The following is a 21,180-nucleotide window of genomic DNA, read 5'->3' as shown; positions in this document are numbered from 1 at the left end:
AAAGTAAAGTTCCCACATATGGTGTAATCCAGGGGTTTCCACACCATTCCTCGATTACCGGCATCAAAGTCTATGGAGACTCAGAACGAGGCTTTGAGCAGCAGCCGGTCACAGTGCACACTGAATTCTGCTGACCTGGGGACTGTGATAAGCTGTGATGTCAAGTAGGTCACATCACTCATCACATTCCTGACATCACCGCTTATCAGAATGATGAGCGGTGACATTCTTTACATCACCGCTTATCAGAGTGATGAGCGGTTACGATCCTGACATCACTACTTATCATAGTGATGATGTTACTGATGTCAATCCTAGATGCCTCTCCATTACTAATTCCTGGCCTTGATGCCAGCTGATAATTCACAGCTGACATTAATTCCATAAACCATTACCCCGATTGCCACCGCATGAGGGCAATCAGGAAGGGCTGGACAAAGCTCCTGAATTGCCACATCTAAAGCATGTGCCAATTCTGGGGTGGCTGCAGGCTGCTATTTTTAAGCTGGGAAGGGACAAATAACCATGGATCTTCCCAGGCTGATAATATCAGTCCTCAGTTGTCTGCTTTACCTTGGCTGGTCGTCAAAACTGGGAGTAACCCCACGTGCTTTTTTCAATTTATTTAAAAAAAATAATTAGAAAAAATGGCTTGGATCTCCTTCTCTTTTGATAACCAGCTAAAGTTAAGCTGACAGCTGAGAGTTGTAGTCTGCAGCTGTCTGCTTTAGCTTTGCTGGTTATCAAAAATGTGGGGGGACCCCCACGTTGTTTTTTTTTTCATTATTTATTTGGCTAAATAGCTGTGCAATCCATCTAATCTATATTTCTATGCTTGCACACCTTGTTACACATCCAAAACATTCAAGTATTATGTGTTTTTCCGGTACGTGTCACACAGATGTCACACGGATGACACACATACACACAGATGGCCACACGCATGAACAAAATAAGTCCAGACGACATGAGTATTGTGTGAAGCGAGATTAAAAATGAAAAGAAAAATCGGATCTGCCAAGCCTTGAGGCTGAACTTCCCACAGTATAGAGCGCAGTAACATCCAGAAGTGTTTTGAGAAAAGTAAAAAAAAAAAAGTTGGAATATTTTCGTGTCACCTGACCATCGCACAGACAGCCTCTGCCTGGACACCCAATGAGCTGCCATAAACTCAGTGACCTGGGAATCCACACCTCCCTCCAGGCTGATGCAATGCTGAAGCAATCTATGCATGTCATATTTCTGTCCAAAAATAGTCCCTGAAAATCCTACCGGACAGGACGAAAGAGTAAAAAAAGACAAAAAAGGAGAGAGCAAAAAACTAAAAAAAAGTGAAACAAAATAATATTTTGAAAATGATAAATAATCCGGTGTAAGAGCAAGAAGAAGTGTAGTGCTGGTGTGAACAGGGCGAGTGCTGCTGACAGCGAGGAGGGGAGTGTGCGGAGGGATCTGCAGTCACAGCTGATGTCACCCCTGCTGTCTACACTGTACAACGTTCAGCCTCTGCCATCCTAGAAGCCATATCCTCCCAGCAGCTGCATCACACACACACAGCGCCTCGTACATGAGTCACCATGGCTTTCTAGACTTGCACGACTACGAAACAAGTGTGCGACTGCACTTGTGCTACGACTACAAAACAACTGCAAAGATGGCGTAAGTAGTTTACACATATATACTGTATATATAGAGAAAGAGAGAGATATTTATATATATCGTCACCGACAACTAACTGGTTAATTCTGACATTGATTGTAGTGCATATTAAATGTTAATATATAATGATGTATGGCGCCAACATATTCCGCAGCACTTTACAATTCAGAGGACGCATTGCCAAACCATAATTAAGATATCATTGTATATGGTATAATTTTATAGAATATTACATAGAAATACATATATAATATGATATATTCTACTGCAGCGTGCGGACCCCATAGGCTGATACTTGGGGGGATAAAAAGATATCATGCTGTGATCCGTCATAGTCGTGTCCTAATAGAAGAAATCTATTATATAAGCTTTAAGTGTCTGAGAACCTAAAAATGTTGACGTTGTCAAAGACATCTGGATGCTTTATAAAAGGAAAGGTCTAAATCCCCCCATTCCAAAATATGTTATTATGGCCATGTGGTTGTATAGTCCGTAGGTAGATTCCTAAATGGTTAAATGTGAAGCTCATGTGATCGCTGGGGATTTTTGTAAACTTGCGTAACTGGTCTGTGTGCGGGATCAGTGATCATCACGTGATCTACAACCGACCTGACAACCATAGGGATGTTATGATGTAGCCATGTCATTCAGATGTGTACAGCCCCTAGGGAATGATTGACAGCTCTGAGGTTGTGCAGCAGCTATTACATCGATGTATGAAATCAACGTTTACATCATTATATACACATATGCAGATATCTACAGTAGATGTATACATCCTATGTGAATGCTATAGGGGCTTCAAAATCTTATACCCATTGAATAAGGGTATATAAGTCATGGAAATTCCATTGGGGGTCTGATTGCTTGGATTTGCCAGAATAAAAGCTCCATATCCCTTATTTAAATGGATGGTTGCACATTTCTTCAACATCTTATGTGACTCGAGGATAACCTTGCTCTGTACTTGGTTGTTTCCTTCAGTCCCATAGTTTGAAGAATCTTTGGCCCACAACTCTATTCAAATGGGGGACACCTAACCGCAATCTTGGCAATCAGTGGGTATCCAGGTATCAGTTGCCCCCAACAAGATACCCCCTCCATGCAACTGGTGGTGTTCCCAGCTCTCAAACCCTTTCTGATCTAGTAGCCAGGGGCGGACATATCATTGGCCCAACAATTAAGGGTGCATTTCTACTCCAAAACAGGTGGAAATGCGAATTATGATGTGCTCTTGGGCTACAAATGGCCCCTATATCATTCTTGTACACTTGAACCCATTATTGCCTGTATCCACCAATGCTAGTAGCTTTCACCTATCTGGATAACTGTATACTTATCAGTGAAATGCTTCTTTACAAGGTGTTACACTATAACCTTAACAATGCACATTGAGGTCAAATATTTCTTCCAAAAATACAAAATAACCCAACAAAAAAATTGTGTACAGAACAAAGGTATAATAAACTACCGTATATCAGATTTTATTAGCAAAAATTAAAAATCCATAATTGTTTTAAAACAAACACACACAAAAAAGAAAAGTGGATAGAACCAGAATCAGTCAATAGTGTGGGGAAAAGGAGACTGTGAATAATGATCTCAGGGCAAATAAATGCCCCCAATACAAATTATTAATCACAAAAAAAACCCTTAGAAAATAAAGAGGGTATGGCGTTAATAAACATGCATTGGTGAAGGTGCAAAGTACAAGGAGCACATGTGCAATCTCCTTTATTGATCATTATTGAGAGTTTCCATTTGATTGATTCTGGTTCGCACAGTTGTCTTTGTTGTGTACCTATGTGTTTTTAACAAATATGGATTTTAAATTTTCTAATATAGCTTTCTTACACATTCATCCCTGCAGACTTTTTTTCATGGGGTATCCCACTATGTAGAAGTTATCACTGATCTATAAGATAAGTAATAACTTCGAAATGAACATAGTCCTGACCTTTGGGACCCCGATTTGTCATCAGAACAGGCCACTTTTACCCCATGTAGAATGGACTGGCAATGAGTATGCGAGACTGCCACTCCACTCATTCTCTATTGGTTTGCCTAAGTGCTGTACTTAGCTTTCTGTGGCAGTCCCATAGAAAATGAATGAATAGCCTGTAGGGAATGCTCACAGCCACTCTATTTTAAAGGGGATAAAAGTGCCCCATTCTCACAATAGATGGGGGTCCCAGAGGTCGAACCCCCACACCCATCTAGACGTTATTATCTATCTTGTGCAAGATAACTTCTACTTACTGAAATATCTGATCCTTTAAAGGGAATCTGTCACCAGGTTTTTGCTTCCTCATCTGAGAGCAGCATAACGTAGATACAGAGATCCTGATTCCAGCGATGTGTCACTTACTGAGCTGTTTGCTGTCATTTGGATAAAATTAATGTTTTCTCTGCTGCAGATCTAGCAGTTATACAGAACTCCTGAATATGTTGGACTACCTGGCAGCAGGCCAAGTAGTCCAGTAATGTTAATCTGCTGCTGATTAAACAGCGATTTTATCAAAACTACACTAAGCAGCTCAATAAGTGACACATCGCTGGAATCAGGATCTTTGCCCCTACATTATGCTGCTCTTAGATGAGGTAGCAAAAACCTGGTGACAGATTTCCTTTAAGGCAGTTTTACCCAAATCAAAGATGCTTTTGCCCTGTTCCAGCTTCCAGTCCCTATAAATCCTTTAAATATCTCACTATGCTTAGGAACTATAGAGGATAGAATAGCATATGTTGTGACATGTGGAACTGACAAGCCTTGTTGGCATTTCTTGTATGGCGTTGGTAAAAAATTATAGGTGAGGTGTACACCAACCATAGCTATGTCAAATGCACACCATTTTAGCACACATATGCACATTAAAGTCTTCCCAAAAGCACCACTCCAGCGTTTGTTTTTTTTTTTATTTCCCTGCTGGAGTGATGCTTTAAATGTAAGTCCCCTGTCCCTGGTCTTACCCTCACCTTCTGGTGGTTTCATCTTTTTCCATTGTGGCTCCAGTTGGTCTCTGGTGATTTGTGACTTGCCGGCTGCTCCAATGTTTCATGGAGCGCTGAAGGTCAAAACTCAATACAAGTCTATGAGAACCTCATTCTGGCTCTCATAGATGGCGTTTCTGGACCGGAGTGGTGCTGAAAAAGGATGAAAATGGCAGAGGCTAATTATAAGAGCTCTTAAGTGGTGCTTTCATGTTAGAATACAGTTCAGGAGATTTTCTGAGAGCATTTGATGATTATGCACTACAGATCTAGTGTGCAACGATCCTAAAGGTTCCCATACAGATGAGATAAAAGAAGGCCAAAGTAGTCTATCCCAAACCATAATGATCAATCATCTGCTGTTAAGGTGAAATGAAATGATGACCGTAATCAATCCAAATACAGGTTGGGCATGTTAGATGGCTGCATACCTAGCTGAAAACATACATAATTGCTAGATATATTTTGGCCTATTTTTTATCTGTATATGAGGACGTAATAGGGATGGCCACTACTTTTTTTATTGATGGCCAATCACCTGTTTCCGACACCGTTGAGCGTTTTTACATCTGCCGAAACACATCATGTCCATCAAAACTATAGTTGTCACAGCCAGGTAATGCAAAGCCGTTGGCCGCTATAGTAAAGTGTTCTATTTCTATTTAGCACCCCCACAGGAGAAATGAAGCATTACATAGATACTAATGCTCTTGAAAGCTGCAGTCCTCCATGGCTAATAGATAAGGATTCTGACTGGTAGACCTCCATCTATTAACTCAGAATTCCCTATTTGGCATATTAGGGTATGGTATTTAAAGTGGGGGGAAAAAAGTATTTAGTCAGCCACCAATTGTGCAAGTTCTCCCTCTTACAATGATGAGAGAGGCCTGTAATTGACATCATAGGTAGACCACAACTATGAGAGACAAAATGAGAAAATAAATCCAGAAAATCACCTTCTCTGGTTTGGCAAGATCTTTATTGTCAAGTCAAGGATCAATGTGTTAAATGTAGAATTAGGGCTTAGCGCTGATACCTGTAAATGATATTATTCTCGACTAGGACCATCTGCAGCAGCTCAGCCCCTGGAGGGTTAATTTAGCGTTGTTTTTCATGTCATGGACCCGGTAGGATCCCAGGAGAGATGCTAGATGCAGGAGATGCTATGAGTTGTCAGTGCCACAATACATAATATATGCTTCATAAATCCCTTTTTCCAAAGTCAAGGCACCATTCAAGATCTAAAAATAGAGCTATTCATCAATGGTCCTTCTACTACATCTTAGGGGCCCTCGATGTGGCCCCCGATCACCGACTTATCCACCACTGCTTTAGGAAATGATAAATGTTGCTGCTTTAGTTTTCTATGGAAGAATTTCTGAAATGTATATGCACACCTATGTATTAATATATCACATAAAGCCTCAGGTATGCAGAGAAACATGTCTAAACATCACTGACTAAGCTCAGAAATTACATTGTACAATCAGGGAGAGAACCAGGTGCACAAAAAGGAAAATCCTGACTGTTTTTATGACAAATAGTCTTCTTGATTATTTGGCCACTAGGTGGCAACATTCTGTTGACATATAACTGTTGAGCATTATGGCAGCACTCATATAAAAAATGCTCTTTGTTTGGAAAATTATTATATATAATTCTTATTTGCATACTTCCCAGGGGGCGTTGCTCTAGAATCACTGCGTTGAGAAACACGTGATGGTGTCTCCGCAGTGGATATGTTGATCTCCCTAAGGTCAACAATGCTTGCTTAAGTAGTCTTTTACTAGGCATTGCCCCCACTAGCCAGATTCCTACTCCACACTGATGAGGGGCAAATACCCCGAAACGGCTGACTGTGGATAGAGACCATGTTTGGTATAGGTGGTCTCCTTGACTGGAGACTGCCCTTCCCGTGGTTGTTCCTTCCCGGTGAAAGACCTGGCTAGTTTCCTGGCAGCGTTGAGAAACACGTGATGGTGTCTCAGCGGCTTTCTTATTTGGAAAATTATTATAGACTAAATATATAGTGCGGCAAAAAAATAAAGGAAACACTTGAACAACACGATGGTATTTTAGTGTTCCCTTTATTTTTTGGAGCAGTATATATATATATATATATATATATATATACTGTTTATGTATGTATATATATATATATATATATATAAAAAAAGATATATATATACAGTACAGACCAAAAGTTTGGACACACCTTCTCATTCAAAGAGTTGGTTGGATCCGAAAATCTCAAATTTGGACTCATCAGACCAAAGCACAGATTTCCACTGGTCTAATGTCCACTCCTTGTGTTCTTTAGCCCAAACAAGTCTCTTCTGCTTGTTTCCTGTCCTTAGCAGTGGTTTCCTAACAGCTATTTTACCATGAAGGCCTGCTGCACAAAGTCTCCTCTTAATAGTTGTTCTAGAGATGAGAAGGTGTGTCCAAACTTTTGGTCTGTACTGTACTATACTAGTTGTAGTACCCGGGCGCTGCCTGGGATAGTAACTGTCTCTCTGTCTCTCTCCCAGTCTCTGTCTGTCTCTCCCAGTCTCTGTCTGTCTCTGTTTGTCTGTCTGTCTCTGTCCGTGTGTCTGTGTCTATCCATGTCTGTCTGTGTCTATCTCTCTGTCTCTGTCTGTCTCTCTCTATCTCTGTGTCTGTTTGTCTCTTTCCCCATCCCTGTCTCTTTCCCTGTCTCTTTCCCTGTCTGTGTCTATGTCTGTCTATCTTTCTGTCTGTCTGTCTCTATCCATCTCCACACTGACATCTTATTACCTCACACATAAGCTTCTTATACTAACAGTTTTTTTTGTTTCTATAACAATCACTCACAGCTACTATTAATAACCTATAGCTCGCAGCTCCATTGACATTACTGGAGGTAGGTTTTTTGGAGAGTAACTGTAAAGTGCGGGGTTAAATTTTCCCGTCAAAACATAGTCTACGACGTTCCATGAGTCACATGAGGTGTCTGTGCAAAATTTCGTGATTGTAAATGCGACGGTGCAAATTCCTTTAGCAGACATACACACATACATACACACATACATACATACATACATACATACATACATACATACACACATACACTCAGCTTTATATATATATATATATATATATATATATATATATATATATATATATATATATACATACAGTGCCTACAAGTAGTATTCAACACCCTGCAGATTTAGCAGGTTTACACATTCGGAATTAACTTGGCATTGTGACATTTGGACTGTAGATCAGCCTGGAAGTGTGAAATGCACTGCAGCAAAAAGAATGTTATTTCTTTTTTTTTTTTTTTTAAATTGTGAAAAGTTTATTCAGAGGGTCATTTATTATTCAACCCCTCAAACCACCAGAATTCTGTTTGGTTCCCCTAAAGTATTAAGAAGTATTTCAGGCACAAAGAACAATGAGCTTCACATGTTTGGATTAATTATCTCTTTTTCCAGCCTTTTCTGACTAATTAAGACCCTCCCCAAACTTGTGAACAGCATTCATACTTGGTCAACATAGGAAAGACAAAGGAGCATTCCAAGGCCATCAGAGACAAGATCGTGGAGGGTCACAAGGCTGGCAAGGGGTACAAAACCCTTTCCAAGGAGTTGGGCCTACCTGTCTCCACTGTTGGGAGCATCATCCGGAAGTGGAAGGCTTATGGAACTACTGTTAACCTTCCACGGCCTGGACAGCCTTTGAAAGTTTCCACCCGTGCCGAGGCCAGGCTTGTCCGAAGAGTCAAGGCTAACCCAAGGACAACAAGGAAGGAGCTCCGGGAAGATCTCATGGCAGTGGGGACATTGGTTTCAGTCAATACCATAAGTAACTTACTCCACCGCAATGGTCTCCGTTCTAGACGAGCCCGTAAGGTACCTTTACTTTCAAAGCGTCATGTCAAGGCTCGTCTACAGTTTGCTCATGATCACTTAGAGGACTCTGAGACAGACTGGTTCAAGGTTCTCTGGTCTGATGAGACCAAGATCGAGATCTTTGGTACCAACCACACACGTGACGTTTGGAGACTGGATGGCACTGCATACGACCCCAAGAATACCATCCCTACAGTCAAGCATGGTGGTGGCAGCATCATGCTGTGGGGCTGTTTCTCAGCCAAGGGGCCTGGCCATCTGGTCCGCATCCATGGGAAGATGGATAGCACGGCCTACCTGGAGATTTTGGCCAAGAACCTCCGCTCCTCCATCAAGGATCTTAAGATGGGTCGTCATTTCATCTTCCAACAAGACAACGACCCAAAGCACACAGCCAAGAAAACCAAGGCCTGGTTCAAGAGGGAAAAAATCAAGGTGTTGCAGTGGCCTAGTCAGTCTCCTGACCTTAACCCAATTGAAAACTTGTGGAAGGAGCTCAAGATTAAAGTCCACATGAGACACCCAAAGAACCTAGATAACTTGGAGAAGATCTGCATGGAGGAGTGGGCCAAGATAACTCCAGAGACCTGTGCCGGCCTGATCAGGTCTTATAAAAGACGATTATTAGCTGTAATTGCAAACAAGGGTTATTCCACAAAATATTAAACCTAGGGGTTGAATAATAATTGACCCACACTTTTATGTTGAAAATGTATTAAAATTTAACTGAGCAACATAACTTGTTGGTTTGTAAGATTTATGCATCTGTTAATAAATCCTGCTCTTGTTTGAAGTTTGCAGGCTCTAACTTATTTGAATCTTATCAAACCTGCTAAATCTGCAGTGGGTTGAATACTACTTGTAGGCACTGTATATATATATATATATATATATATATATATATATATATAAAATATGTATCACATCCTTTGCTTTGGAGCACAGGCGCAGTATGTCACCTAAGACATGTAATTTCCCCAGTGTCACTTTGCTCTGTGACGTTAATCACTTATGGCAATTGTTCTGGGGCATACAATAGGCAAATGGCTGAGAAAGACTTTACACAAATACTCCACAACTGTACGCAGAAATTATAGCTGATATAATAAAGTAAAATTTTTAAAAAAAATAATTTAATTTTAAAAATATGTGAAAATATAAAATTATAAAAAAAATATTGTATTGCCATTAAAAAAAAGTTAGCTCTAAATAACTCTTCAGGAATCGTCTTCTTCAGCCTAAAGTGATAAAACTGTGACTATGAATATTGCTGCCATTATTAATCCTACAAGTGTTGTCACTCTTTGTCAAGTCTTAATATATAAAAATAGTGTCCACTTCTGCAATTCTGATAAAATATGGGATGAGTTGATAGATTAGTACTGGATATATGAGTAGTTTGGAAAAGCCGGTTGGTGGTGACCCCCTGCGGGAGCTGCAGTGATGACCATGATGGCTGTCACCAAGCTTTTCAAGAGGCTGAATAGCAGAGCAACGTGAAGCCTCTAGATCCAATGCAAAATCCGTAACACTTCCCTACCATGTGCCATTTAGACTAATGGTGTCTTTTTATGTGGTAGAGGAGAGTATAAACCCCCCACAGGCCACATACACTATAGATAAAAGGCAGCTGAACTTGCTTACTTCCCAAGGACAACCCAATTATCTGTGTATGGGGCCTCTAAACTCTCCAAGATGGAGGCGGAAACAGTGACTGTTCACACCTTGAGTAAAGTCATCGTCTGAAACACGTAGGCTGTTACCGACATGGATTTTGCTGTATTTAAACAGTTGACAGAGCAGTGCAGTTCCACTACTAATCGTGTAAGCACTGGAAACAGCTGATCGGCAAGGGTGACGGATGTTGCACCCCCACCGGTCTGATATTGATGACCTGAAAATGATTCTATAAAAGTACAGGACATCCCTTTTATGATGCCATGGCCTTGCTATAGCTACTCCTCGCAAGCTAAAATAGATAGTAGAAAACAAGTTCAATAGATGTATTTACCATTTTTGACAATATTTTATTTTGTATCTTACTTTAATTGTTTTCCCCTTTTCTATAACCCCACCAACAAAAAAACAAACAAACAAAAAACATTCTGATATTGATGACCAACTCTGTGGCCTAGCTATAGGTTTTTCTTTGTATCTTATTATTGATGTTTTACCCTTTTCTATAACCCCACCAACAAAAAAACCCACCAATCTAATATTGATGACCTGAAAGTGATGATATTAAAATACAGGACATCCCCTTTAAGACTCCAGGTCCTTTTTATGGCTACTCCTCACAGGCTGAAGTAGATAGAAGAAAACAGGTCTAGTAATTTTATTTACCATTTTTTACAATATACTATTTTGCATCTTATTTGTTGTTTTGCCCCTTTTTTATAACCCCACCAACAAAAAACCCCCAACAATCTGATATTGATGACCTGAAAGTGATAATATAAACGTACAGGACATCCCCTTTAAAACTCCAGGTCCTTGCTATAGCTACTCCTCACAGGCTGAAGTAGATAGAAGAAAACAGGTCCAATAATTTTATTTACCCTTTTCGGCAATATTCTACTTTGTATCTTATTTTTGTTGTTTTCCCCTTTTCTATAACCCCACCAACAAAAAATACAACAATCTGATATTGAGGACCTGAAAGTGATGATATTAAAGTACAGGACATCCACTTTAAGACTCCAGGTCTTTGCTATAGCTACTCTTTACAGGCTGAAGTAGATAGCAGAAAACAGGTCCAATAATTTTATTTACCCTTTTTGGCAATATTCTACTTTGTATCTTATTTTTGTTGTTTTCCCCTTTTCTATAACCTCACCAACAAAAAACACAATCACAAAAAATTTACGGGATTTCCTTTATGTAAGAAGAAAAAAACCCAACAAAATTACTACAAAGTCAAATGACTAACACATGACACAAGGCGATGAAGTCAGCCTCTCATGGCCTGAGGGGAGTGTAATCCCTGCCTCATCAGATGATTCCTTAGGCAGAGAACAGGTTAATAGTAGGAGGGGGATGTGGTGCTGGCGGTGATGTAATCTCTAGATTACAGTATACAAGTTTAGCCTCCGTACACTAGGACGCATATTCTTTTCGCAGCTCAGACACAATCAAACCTTCGCTTGAGAGTTATCATGGCTTTCTAAATCTTGCGACACCGCAATACAAGTGTGCTCATGCACTTGTGCCGAACCACAGCATCTGCAAAGATGGAGTAAGTACCAATATAATACCTACATTATATTATTTTTATTTTTTACTCCTTTTATATTGTCTAACCTAGTGTCTGCCAATACTTTTAGTTCCCTTTTTTTTTTTTAGAAAAGTGGAGTATCCATATCAATATAAAAAAATGTACTACTCAATAATGCGCGTAGAGTAGTCTACTAATATTTAGTATTACTGAGCAGATGATTATATGGAGACTATGGGAGATTATATCTAAAATGTAGGCATACTTTTTTTTTATATTATGTTATTTTTTTTAATACCACATTTGCAGAATTTTATATGTTGAGTTTGTAAGTTGGTGGTTTACTTTTATATATATATATATATATATATATATATATATATATATATATATTATTATGGGTTTTTTTCACACCACATTTGCAGAATTGTATATGTTGAGCTTGTAAGTTGGTGGTTTACTATATATATATATATATATATGTATATATATATACATATATATATATATATATATATATATATGTATATATAATTATTATTATTAATTTTTTTTTCCCCCACACCCCATTGCTAGTAATTATTTGCTCTTTTAGGGGCGCTCGTATTTTCTTTGCAAAATTTCAAAATGTTCTTTTTAAAAGATTCTAAATAAACAAAAAATGTTCCGTACGTTTAATGCTCAGGTCCTACCTGAACCATCTGCGCCAGCTCAAGCCCCCGGGGATTTAATTTACGCTTGTTTTTCATGGACTCGAAAAATCAATCCCGGGGGAGAGTTTAGAGATAAGTAGCATTTACAGTAAGAGCAGCAGGTTGGGCCCGGGGAAAGGAGGGGCACGGAAAGAAGACAATACGTGCTCCAGCTCAATGGAGAACAATGATAATATACAGAATATTGGGATTTCTAAAATTGCAACAGTCTTTGATTTGTTATAAATGTAAATGATAAAAATGTCTTTTTAGAAAACTGTACAATTCCCCTTCCTCCCCTCCAAAATGCACATAATTTAATATTTTTTTTTTCTGGCAACAGCATCACTTTATTTCTTAGGCTGCATTTGGTATTTCTGCTTGGCCCCAGTATTTCACTTGTCCAGGATTAGTAAACGATGGCAGCTTTCTTCCAAAAGCAGCGCCACACCTATTTACAGGCTGTCAGTGGTATTGCAGCTCAGCTCCATTGAGAGTAATGAGACCGAGCTGTAATACCTCACAGTACCTGTAGTAGACAAGTGTGGCGCTATTTTTGGAGGAACGAAGAAGTGAAAAAGCAGTAAAATCTGCCGGCACCATGATGTAGAGCAGGGATTCTGGGATTTATGGTGCAGTGGGCGGTCTGATCTGTGACTGACAGCTGTCTCAGTATGCATACTTATACAAAGAAAGCTGTCAGTCACTGATAGGACCGACCAGTGGACTAGACAGAAGTAGAGGATAAAATTATTAAAACACAGTTTATACTGACTCTTAACACATAAACTATATATCAATCTGCTCTATAACATGCTGCCTGCAGATTAGCATGTATTTTCATGGTAACAGGTCCCCTTTAAGATACATGTAAGGCCATAAAATAGAGACCATGCTAGAAGACCTGGCCTGACTGCTGGGTGTCCCGAGGCGAGTTAACTACTGCCTATATGCTGAGGTCAGGAAATGCAGTGATCGGGCCTGCTCCTCGATCCCAGCACGGTCCATGTTAAACAGATGTATGAAACCAGCCCCAGGTCTCGTTCAGACTTCTGTTTTTTTCCACATTCATGAAAAAGTAGACTGATTTTCAACAGTGCTTGGGCTCTCGGTACCCGTAACAAGTTGTCGGGCACTCGGTACTTGTAACTTGTAACTAGTGATGAGTAGTGAGCACTACTATGCTTGGGCGCTCAGAAGGGCGCCACTCGTGTACCAAGTATAATGCAAATCAATGGGGAACTTGAGCATTTTTTTTTAAAAATGCTGTCATTCCCCATTGACTTCCATTATACCCAGTTACTCATGTCACACCCATCAGAGCATCCAAGTGCTGGGTACACATACTGTGCACCGCAGCATGGCAGTGCTCGCTCATCACTAGTCATTACGAGTATTTCGCACTCAAGCATGGTAGTGCCCGCTCATCACTAGTTACACAAGTACTAAGAACCCAAGCATGGTAGTGCTCACTCATCACTAGTTACGAATTCTGAGCACCCGAGCATGATAGTGCTCACTCATTATTAGTTACATGAGTACTGAGCACCCGAGCATGGTAGTGCTCGCTTATAACTAGTTACGAGTACTGAGCACCCGAGTATGGCAGTGCTCGCTCATCACTAGTTACGAGTATAAAGTGCCCGAGTATGGTAGTGATTGCTCATCACTAGTTACGAGTACCGAGCTCCTGAGCATGGTAGTGTCAGCTCATCACTAAGACCAAGATGTGGCCATGAAGCAATGAAAACTGAGCTGCCAACCAGATTCATGACTTCATACTGATAGCACTCAGATCAAAATTACTCAACTGGGCTGTTCAGATGAGCGGCTTTTTGATATGGATCAAATCTGCACAAGAAAAAATATTGCAGTATGCACCAGTCTCTTTTGTATGTTGGATGAGACTCAACTCTTCAAGTCTAAGAGTGTGTTCCCACGATCAGTGTTAGCAGCGTGTTTTCGTAGCATCCAAAATACTGCGTTGTACAGTACAAGCACAATGGATGGGATTTTTAGAAATCCCTTGCCCACTGTGTGTGTACTGCCCTCACCGTAAACTGACCTGTGGAGCGTCTTTCCAGGCCGCAGCATGTTAATTGTTTGCAGCGGAGTCACATGCATCCTCCGTAGGGAGAACACAAGTGAGAGACAGCAGCGCACTGAACCCTGATCGTGGGTACGGGCAGTTGCGGTCTCCTGCGGAGGAGACTCGTGTCCTCGCAGGTCAGGACCCGCAGCATCTAGGACGTAGTGAATCCTGATCATGGACACATACCTTAAGGGTGCGCAAAAAAAGTGAGTTGGATGATTTCGCCATCCACCATTAGCCCACTAGACATATAAACAGGCATGTTCTGGCAACATTAGTTTACACATATATGGGACACAGGATATTTCAGCAGTCTGATTGTTTTTTCTGCTATATTTTATATGTGGGCAAAATAAAAAAAAATTTGAGGGACTTTGCAGCAAGTGACCTGCTGGCGCCCCCTGCCTGTGGGTAAAAAAATAGCTCTGTTAATGACTTCTGTGCATGTTTCGTGAGCTGTGAAGTGCTGAATGCACAATATGTTGCAACCATGTTAGCATTGAAGTAGTTATTGAATAACCGGCTCGGTTAAACATAGACCTTGCTGTATCCTTTTCCCTGACACGGGTTTCCAGGAACTACGACCTTTCATCTTTAGATCAGATAACTTGTTGCCAGTAGATACATAACAGGTGTCGGTTGGAGAAAAGTTTCCTCAAGTGCCACTCGGACGCCATGCTTTGATGAGTGTCTTTAAGGCGAAGTAACGGTCTTCTTCTGCTTATTAAATCAGAGATTAAAAAAAAAAAAAAAAAAGTTTTGATTTTTTTTTACTGTTTTTTTATTTTCATAATTTAAAAAAAAAAATCATTTACCTTCCAAAATGCCATAACTCTGAAATATTTGAGGCACTGAGATCTAAAGCTGGAACTTGTATTTTCCAATTGTTGCAAAACATCCAACGTAGCATTGTCCAAAAATGTCCTTGGTTCCTGTTGATATATACATAAATGTGACTATTGCGGCATGAATGAGGCACCAGAGATAATACACCTCCTGTTTGTTGCAGGTCTTTTATCCCCTCTGCGCCTTCCGCTGTCATCTCCAGCCGGAATCGTGCTCCCGAACAATCCTCTGGTCCAAACCTGAATAATTCTGGTCAAGATGTCTCTCCTGGCGGCTTTGAATCTGGATCTGGAGATCTCGATGTTGCCAGTTAGCACTCTGCACTGGCGGGCGGATCTCCTTAAGATCCCTGCTCATGGAAATCACTATGAACAGTTTCCAGTGCACATGGAGGACGGGGTGAATTTGCATGGGGCTGAAGGAGGATGCCTGGGAGGTAAGTGGACATAGATGTTTTAGTAAATGTCATGGGTTCCTTTGTCAAAGGTTCAAGCACAAATACTCAACTGGTCACAAAGGGCTAAATGGAAGCTATTGAGTCCCAATGCAAAACTGATAACAGCCCCCCTTACCCCCACCACCCGCTACTTTTATTCCTGGTGTCAGGGCTGCCACTAGGAATTTCAGGGCCCCTGATTAACATAATTGTGGGGCTCCTTTGAGACTTCACCCCAGCTCCGCCTCCATTGCTTTTTGTAAGCCAATAAATGAAGCATGAATGGGCCCCCCTTCTGTTGGGGCCCCGGACTAGTGTCCTGTTTGTCCCCCCCTGGTGGCGGCCCTGCTGGTGTATTAAATGTGACAGAATGGTCCTCTGGTTGTAAGGGTATTCCTATCGCCAAGATCCTATCTCAATATGTAGTAGGTGTAATAATAAAAATATTAGCAAATACCTCCAATTAGACATGTAGTATGGTTCTTCTGATTAGCCATGTCTCTTACCTCATGTGCAGGGCATTATAACTTAGGTATCCATGGTTACGACCACGAGCAACTAACTGTGACTATATGTGTGGTTGTATCCATGGATACCTAAGCTGCAATGTTCTGCACATGAGGTAAGAGACATGGCTATATCAGGAAAACTACACTATATTTCTAACTGGAGATATTTTCTAATATTATTATTACGCCTACTAAACATTGGAATAAGAACTTGAAGATGGGAATAACCCTTTTAAGTACTCCAAAAACAGAATTTTCAACTCTGACCTGGGAATGCCAACAAATAGTCACTTTTAAGCATATTTTGTACAAATTTACCACTTTTGGGATTCTGTCAACACCAAGAAGTAGTACTCATAAGAAAGCTTGAATCAAACCAAATTTTCCAACCAGTGACTGAGTATAATTCTAAGTTCTCCCCTTTTTCTTTTTTTGTACAGGGGATGGATTCACGGACTGGATGACGGAAAGGGTAGACTTTTCATGTTTCCTACCAGCAGCGGCGGATCCATCCATTCCAGGGCCTCCTGCCCCGGACTTGGAGGTCATGGCAACACTCCTGAAAAAGGAGTTGGAGCAGATGGAAGATTATTTCCTGGAGGAGAACCTCTCTCCTGGGCTTCCAATGCCTCATGATCAAGTGGCCCCCAGCACCCCGCCTTCTCATGAAGTCCACTTCCTCTTCCCAACACCTGATCAACAACTCAGTGACAGAGGAGTAGAGTTCCAAGCCTACGTTGCAGAAACACCAGCTCCTGCCCCCGTAGCACTGGACTCACTAGATTCTGGATGCCTTGAGCTCTTGAATTTATACCCAGATGTTCCAAGTGATTTCCCTCAAGAAAATCAGCAGGATTTTATAGTGATTAACACCAATACTGACCCGCCAGTACCATCCAAACAACTCAACAGGCCTACCCCGTATGACCGCCCCACCACCTCAGCAGCCAGCTGTGCCGTCTCACACCAGCCCAAAGGTGACCGGAAGCAGAAGAAGAGAGACCAGAACAAGACAGCAGCTCTTAGATACCGCCAACGGAAACGTGCAGAATATGACGCATTGGATGAAGAATGTCAAGGCCTTGAAGTCCTCAACAGAGAGCTGAAAGAAAAGTCGGATTCCATCGAAAGAGAGATCCAATATGTCAAAGATCTACTCATCGAGGTCTACAAGGCCAGGAGTCAAAGACTCCGTAATAACTAGATGTTGAAAAATGCAAATATTTTATGCTGGAAAACTAGTTTCAGCCTTGAACATCAGACTTAAAACTGTAAAAGTAAATAAGGGTCTTTAAAAAGATCAAGCACAGGTTCACAGACATGTCCAAAATCTGTAACAACACTTACAATCATGACCAGTTATTGCATGTAGTAGTTTATTTTTTTCATGGCAAATGTGTAGTGCGAAGGCTAATTGATTACTGCAGATCTTTTTAGTTGACCCCTGGCTATTTTTACAGGACAGAAGCAATTAAAAGCAGAAAATCATCAAGCACATAACCATTGACAAGTTGCACATCAGCCATTTATTCCTACAAAGTACAAAGCAGTTATAGGATAGGCAGCGAATGACTGAAGCCAGCGCCTTGGACATGCTGACTTTATGAATGTGAAGTTGTGAGATACTTACGTTGATTTTTAATTCTGAATAGCTATAGATTTATGAGTGGATATATAAGCTATATATATATATATATATATATATTGATGTTTTCGTTGGAAACCCTTTACCCCTTTAGCCCCCACCCACTATTACCCTGGAAGTAATAAAATTGAACAATAGCAAATGTCATAACCATTCATAAAATATCACTCTCGACAAAAGAATTTTGCACCTAAAACCTATTTTTCCATATGTTAAAAGTGGTCGTCAGTAGCCATTGTCAAGGCTATACTGTAGATCCCTATGATATTGAAAAATATATTTTCATATGTTAGTGGTTTTCTTTCAGTTAGCAAAATTGCAAAATCAGCCATCTTTATTCCTTCAATCATTTTCAGAAGCCCATTGATATGTCATTTGCATCCTAATCCAAATATCATATTTTTCTCTTATGGGAAGGTCTTGCCCAGGAATATAGGGTGGATATAACTTTTGTGCTGTTATAGTCATTATCTCATATATCAGCTTCTATCCTGCACTTATTTCTTTTTCATTTGTTGGTCTATAGTCTGTGTTCTCTGCCCTCCCTGAGATTGTACATACTTTCTCCGCCCTCCCTAAGGCCCCCTTCACATGTCCGTGTCTCCGGTACGTGTTAGGTCCGTTTCCGTATGTACCGGAGACACGGACACACGTGCTCCAATGTTATTCAATGTATGGAGTTACATGTGCGTTTTTCCATAAGGTGCGTGTGTTCGTGTGCGTGATACGTTTGTCCGTTTTCTGCACAGAACACACACACACATACCCAATGAAAGTCTAGGGTCTGTGAGCACACGTACGTGACACGGATGCATCTCCGTATGGTCCGTGTACGTTATGTGCTTTTTTGAAGTGATGTCAGTTAATCTTTTTTTTCTGTGTATGTCAGTCAATCTCCCTCAGTCCGTCGGTCGGTCTCTCTCTTTTGTCTATCCCTCTCTCAGTCTGTCGGTCAGTCTCCCCTCTCTCTCATACTCACCGTTCCCTGATCACTGCCGCGGCGATGCACAGCTGTTAAAAAAACTCCGGCGGCTTTTAGTATTTTGAAAAAGCCGGCTGCTCATTATTCAATCTCGTATTCCCTGCTTTCCCCGCCCACCGGCGCCTATGATTGGTTGCAGTGAGGCACGCCCCCACGCTGAGTGACAGCTGTCTCACTGCAACCAATCACAGCCGCTGGTGTTGAACAACATGGCACGAGCCACCTAGTCATAGCAGTGATAATCGCCAAGTGATAAAGCCTTTAGTTTAAGTAAACAATAGTACAGAGTCTGATAAGAGAGGCATAGTTGATTTTTGTTTTCTAACCCATACAGCATGCTGTCCCCAGATTACATAGCAAAAACCTGCTGACAGATTCCCTTTAAGTAATTTATGACAGAAATGAGTCAGTCATATTAGGTATTTCTTTGGCAACACATCTGTGTATGATTGACAAACTACCTCAAGTTTAGCTGAACGTTTCCGCCATTTGTAAACTTATGGTGGGATGGTGAATTGTAGGATTAATTTCTACATCGTGCACAAGGAAATACAGTGCGACCACGGCTCATTTATTGTCTCGAAGGTTTATGAGATGCCCAATACAAGCAGCAATGATCCGTAGAGCCAAAAAGTCTGTGATTATTTATTTCCGATCATGTTCTAGTGTAAACACTTAAACATACTACATATTACATCTTTTATGATGACAGAAAAAATAATTTTACGGCATCACATCCCTTAGCAAAGAGAAATGAGCTGCTAATAATAGTTTTGTGCAAGCAATCGTAATGATCGTTTGTAGGGATGATCGAATATCACAAATATTCGGCAATATTCGGCTTCGCGAATATCCGACGAATAGGTCTCCGCTATGCTAATATTCCATGCGCAATGTAAGTCTATGGCAAGCCCTAATAGTTGCTATTCGGTAACTATTCGGGTTTCCCATAGACTAAAGGTGGCTTTACACACTACGATATCGCTAAAGCGATCTCGTTGGGGGTCATAGAATTTGTGACGCACATTCGGCCGCTTTAGCGATGTCGTTGTGTGTGACACCTATGAGCGATTTTGATTCGTCGCAAAAATGTTCAAAATCGCTCATCGGTGACATCACCCCCTCTTCCCAATTATCATTGCTGCTGCTTGGACGATGTAGTTCGTCGTTCCTGCGGCAGCACACATCGCTACGTGTGACACCGCAGGAACGAGGAACTTCTCCTTACCTGTGGCCGCCGCCAATGAGGAAGGAAAGAGGTAGGCGGGATATTACGTCCCGCTCATCTCCGCCCCTCCGCTTTGATTGGGCGGCCGCTTAGTGACGTCGCTGTGACGCCGAGCGAACCGCTCCCTTAGAAAGGAGACGGTTTGCCGGTCACAGCGACGTCACTAGGCAGGTAAGTAGTGTGACGGGTCCGCGCGATTTTGTGCGCCACGGGCAGCGATTTTCTTGTGTCGCACAAACGATGGGGGCGGGTATGCACGCTAGCAATCTCTCTAGCGAGATCGCAGCGTGTAAAGCTACCCTTACATTGCGCATCGAATATTCGCAAATAGTCGAATAGCGGCAACCTATTCGTTGAATATGGGCGTAGCCGAATATTTGAGGTATTCGATCATCATTAATCGTTTGTATGTAACTTTCCCAATGAATGTAGATTTTAGTCAAAAAGAGGCAATCGACTTGCTAAATACTCAATTAAAAACTAATTTTGTGCACTGATCTCCTCTGCATTAAAAAAATGCTAATATGCTACACTTAGAAATTAGCAACATACTGACTCATTACTGATTTTGTCATTGATCTGTTCTTTGTTTTACCATAATGGGAAACTAAAAAAAAATGTACAATGATATTGGGATAATTTTATAGGGCTGGGATTCAGGGACAATTATGGGTTTGACATAGGTGTGATTTAAAGGTATTTGGGTATTGTAGTTCTTTCTAAGGATACTATGTAGCCATTAAATAAAAATAAATAATGTGTTCTCGTAGTATTGCCTCACTTGTCATATGTCCATTCTCACCTTCAAGTGAAAGTCTGAATGGTAAAATGTGTTTGAGGTATGGATATAGTGATGCAATTTCCCACAGCATGCCATGGTGCCAGGACGGCTGAGCTTTTATCGACCAGTCCACCATATAGCTTTAAAGGGCATCTGTCAGTAGTACTAAACCCTCTTAAGCCGTATATATGGGCATAAAGGTCCCAGAAAATTAGATAAAACAACAT

The 21,180-nt window shown here is 40.9% G+C and overlaps 1 protein-coding gene across 2 annotated transcripts; it reads left to right on the top strand.

Annotated features, from left to right (window-relative positions):
• Positions 1-1,370: 1,370 nt before the first annotated feature.
• ATF5 (activating transcription factor 5) lies at positions 1,371-20,941 on the top strand. Of its 2 annotated transcripts, none has more exons than XM_075350565.1 (3): positions 1,371-1,659; positions 15,536-15,808; positions 16,758-20,941. In XM_075350565.1, exons 2-3 carry the CDS (start codon positions 15,631-15,633, stop codon positions 17,519-17,521), a joined length of 942 nt encoding a protein of 313 aa, XP_075206680.1. In that variant the 5' UTR covers positions 1,371-1,659; positions 15,536-15,630; the 3' UTR covers positions 17,522-20,941. The 2 variants fall into 2 exon arrangements, with proteins under 2 accessions (XP_075206680.1, XP_075206681.1); XM_075350566.1 differs by lacking the exon at positions 1,371-1,659 and adding an exon at positions 11,624-11,763.
• Positions 20,942-21,180: the final 239 nt, after the last annotated feature.

Source organism: Anomaloglossus baeobatrachus, chromosome 5 (genome assembly GCF_048569485.1).
Source record: "Anomaloglossus baeobatrachus isolate aAnoBae1 chromosome 5, aAnoBae1.hap1, whole genome shotgun sequence".
NCBI classification, from domain to species: Eukaryota; Metazoa; Chordata; class Amphibia; order Anura; family Aromobatidae; genus Anomaloglossus; species Anomaloglossus baeobatrachus.
This window is presented reverse-complemented; position numbering and strand designations above follow the sequence as displayed.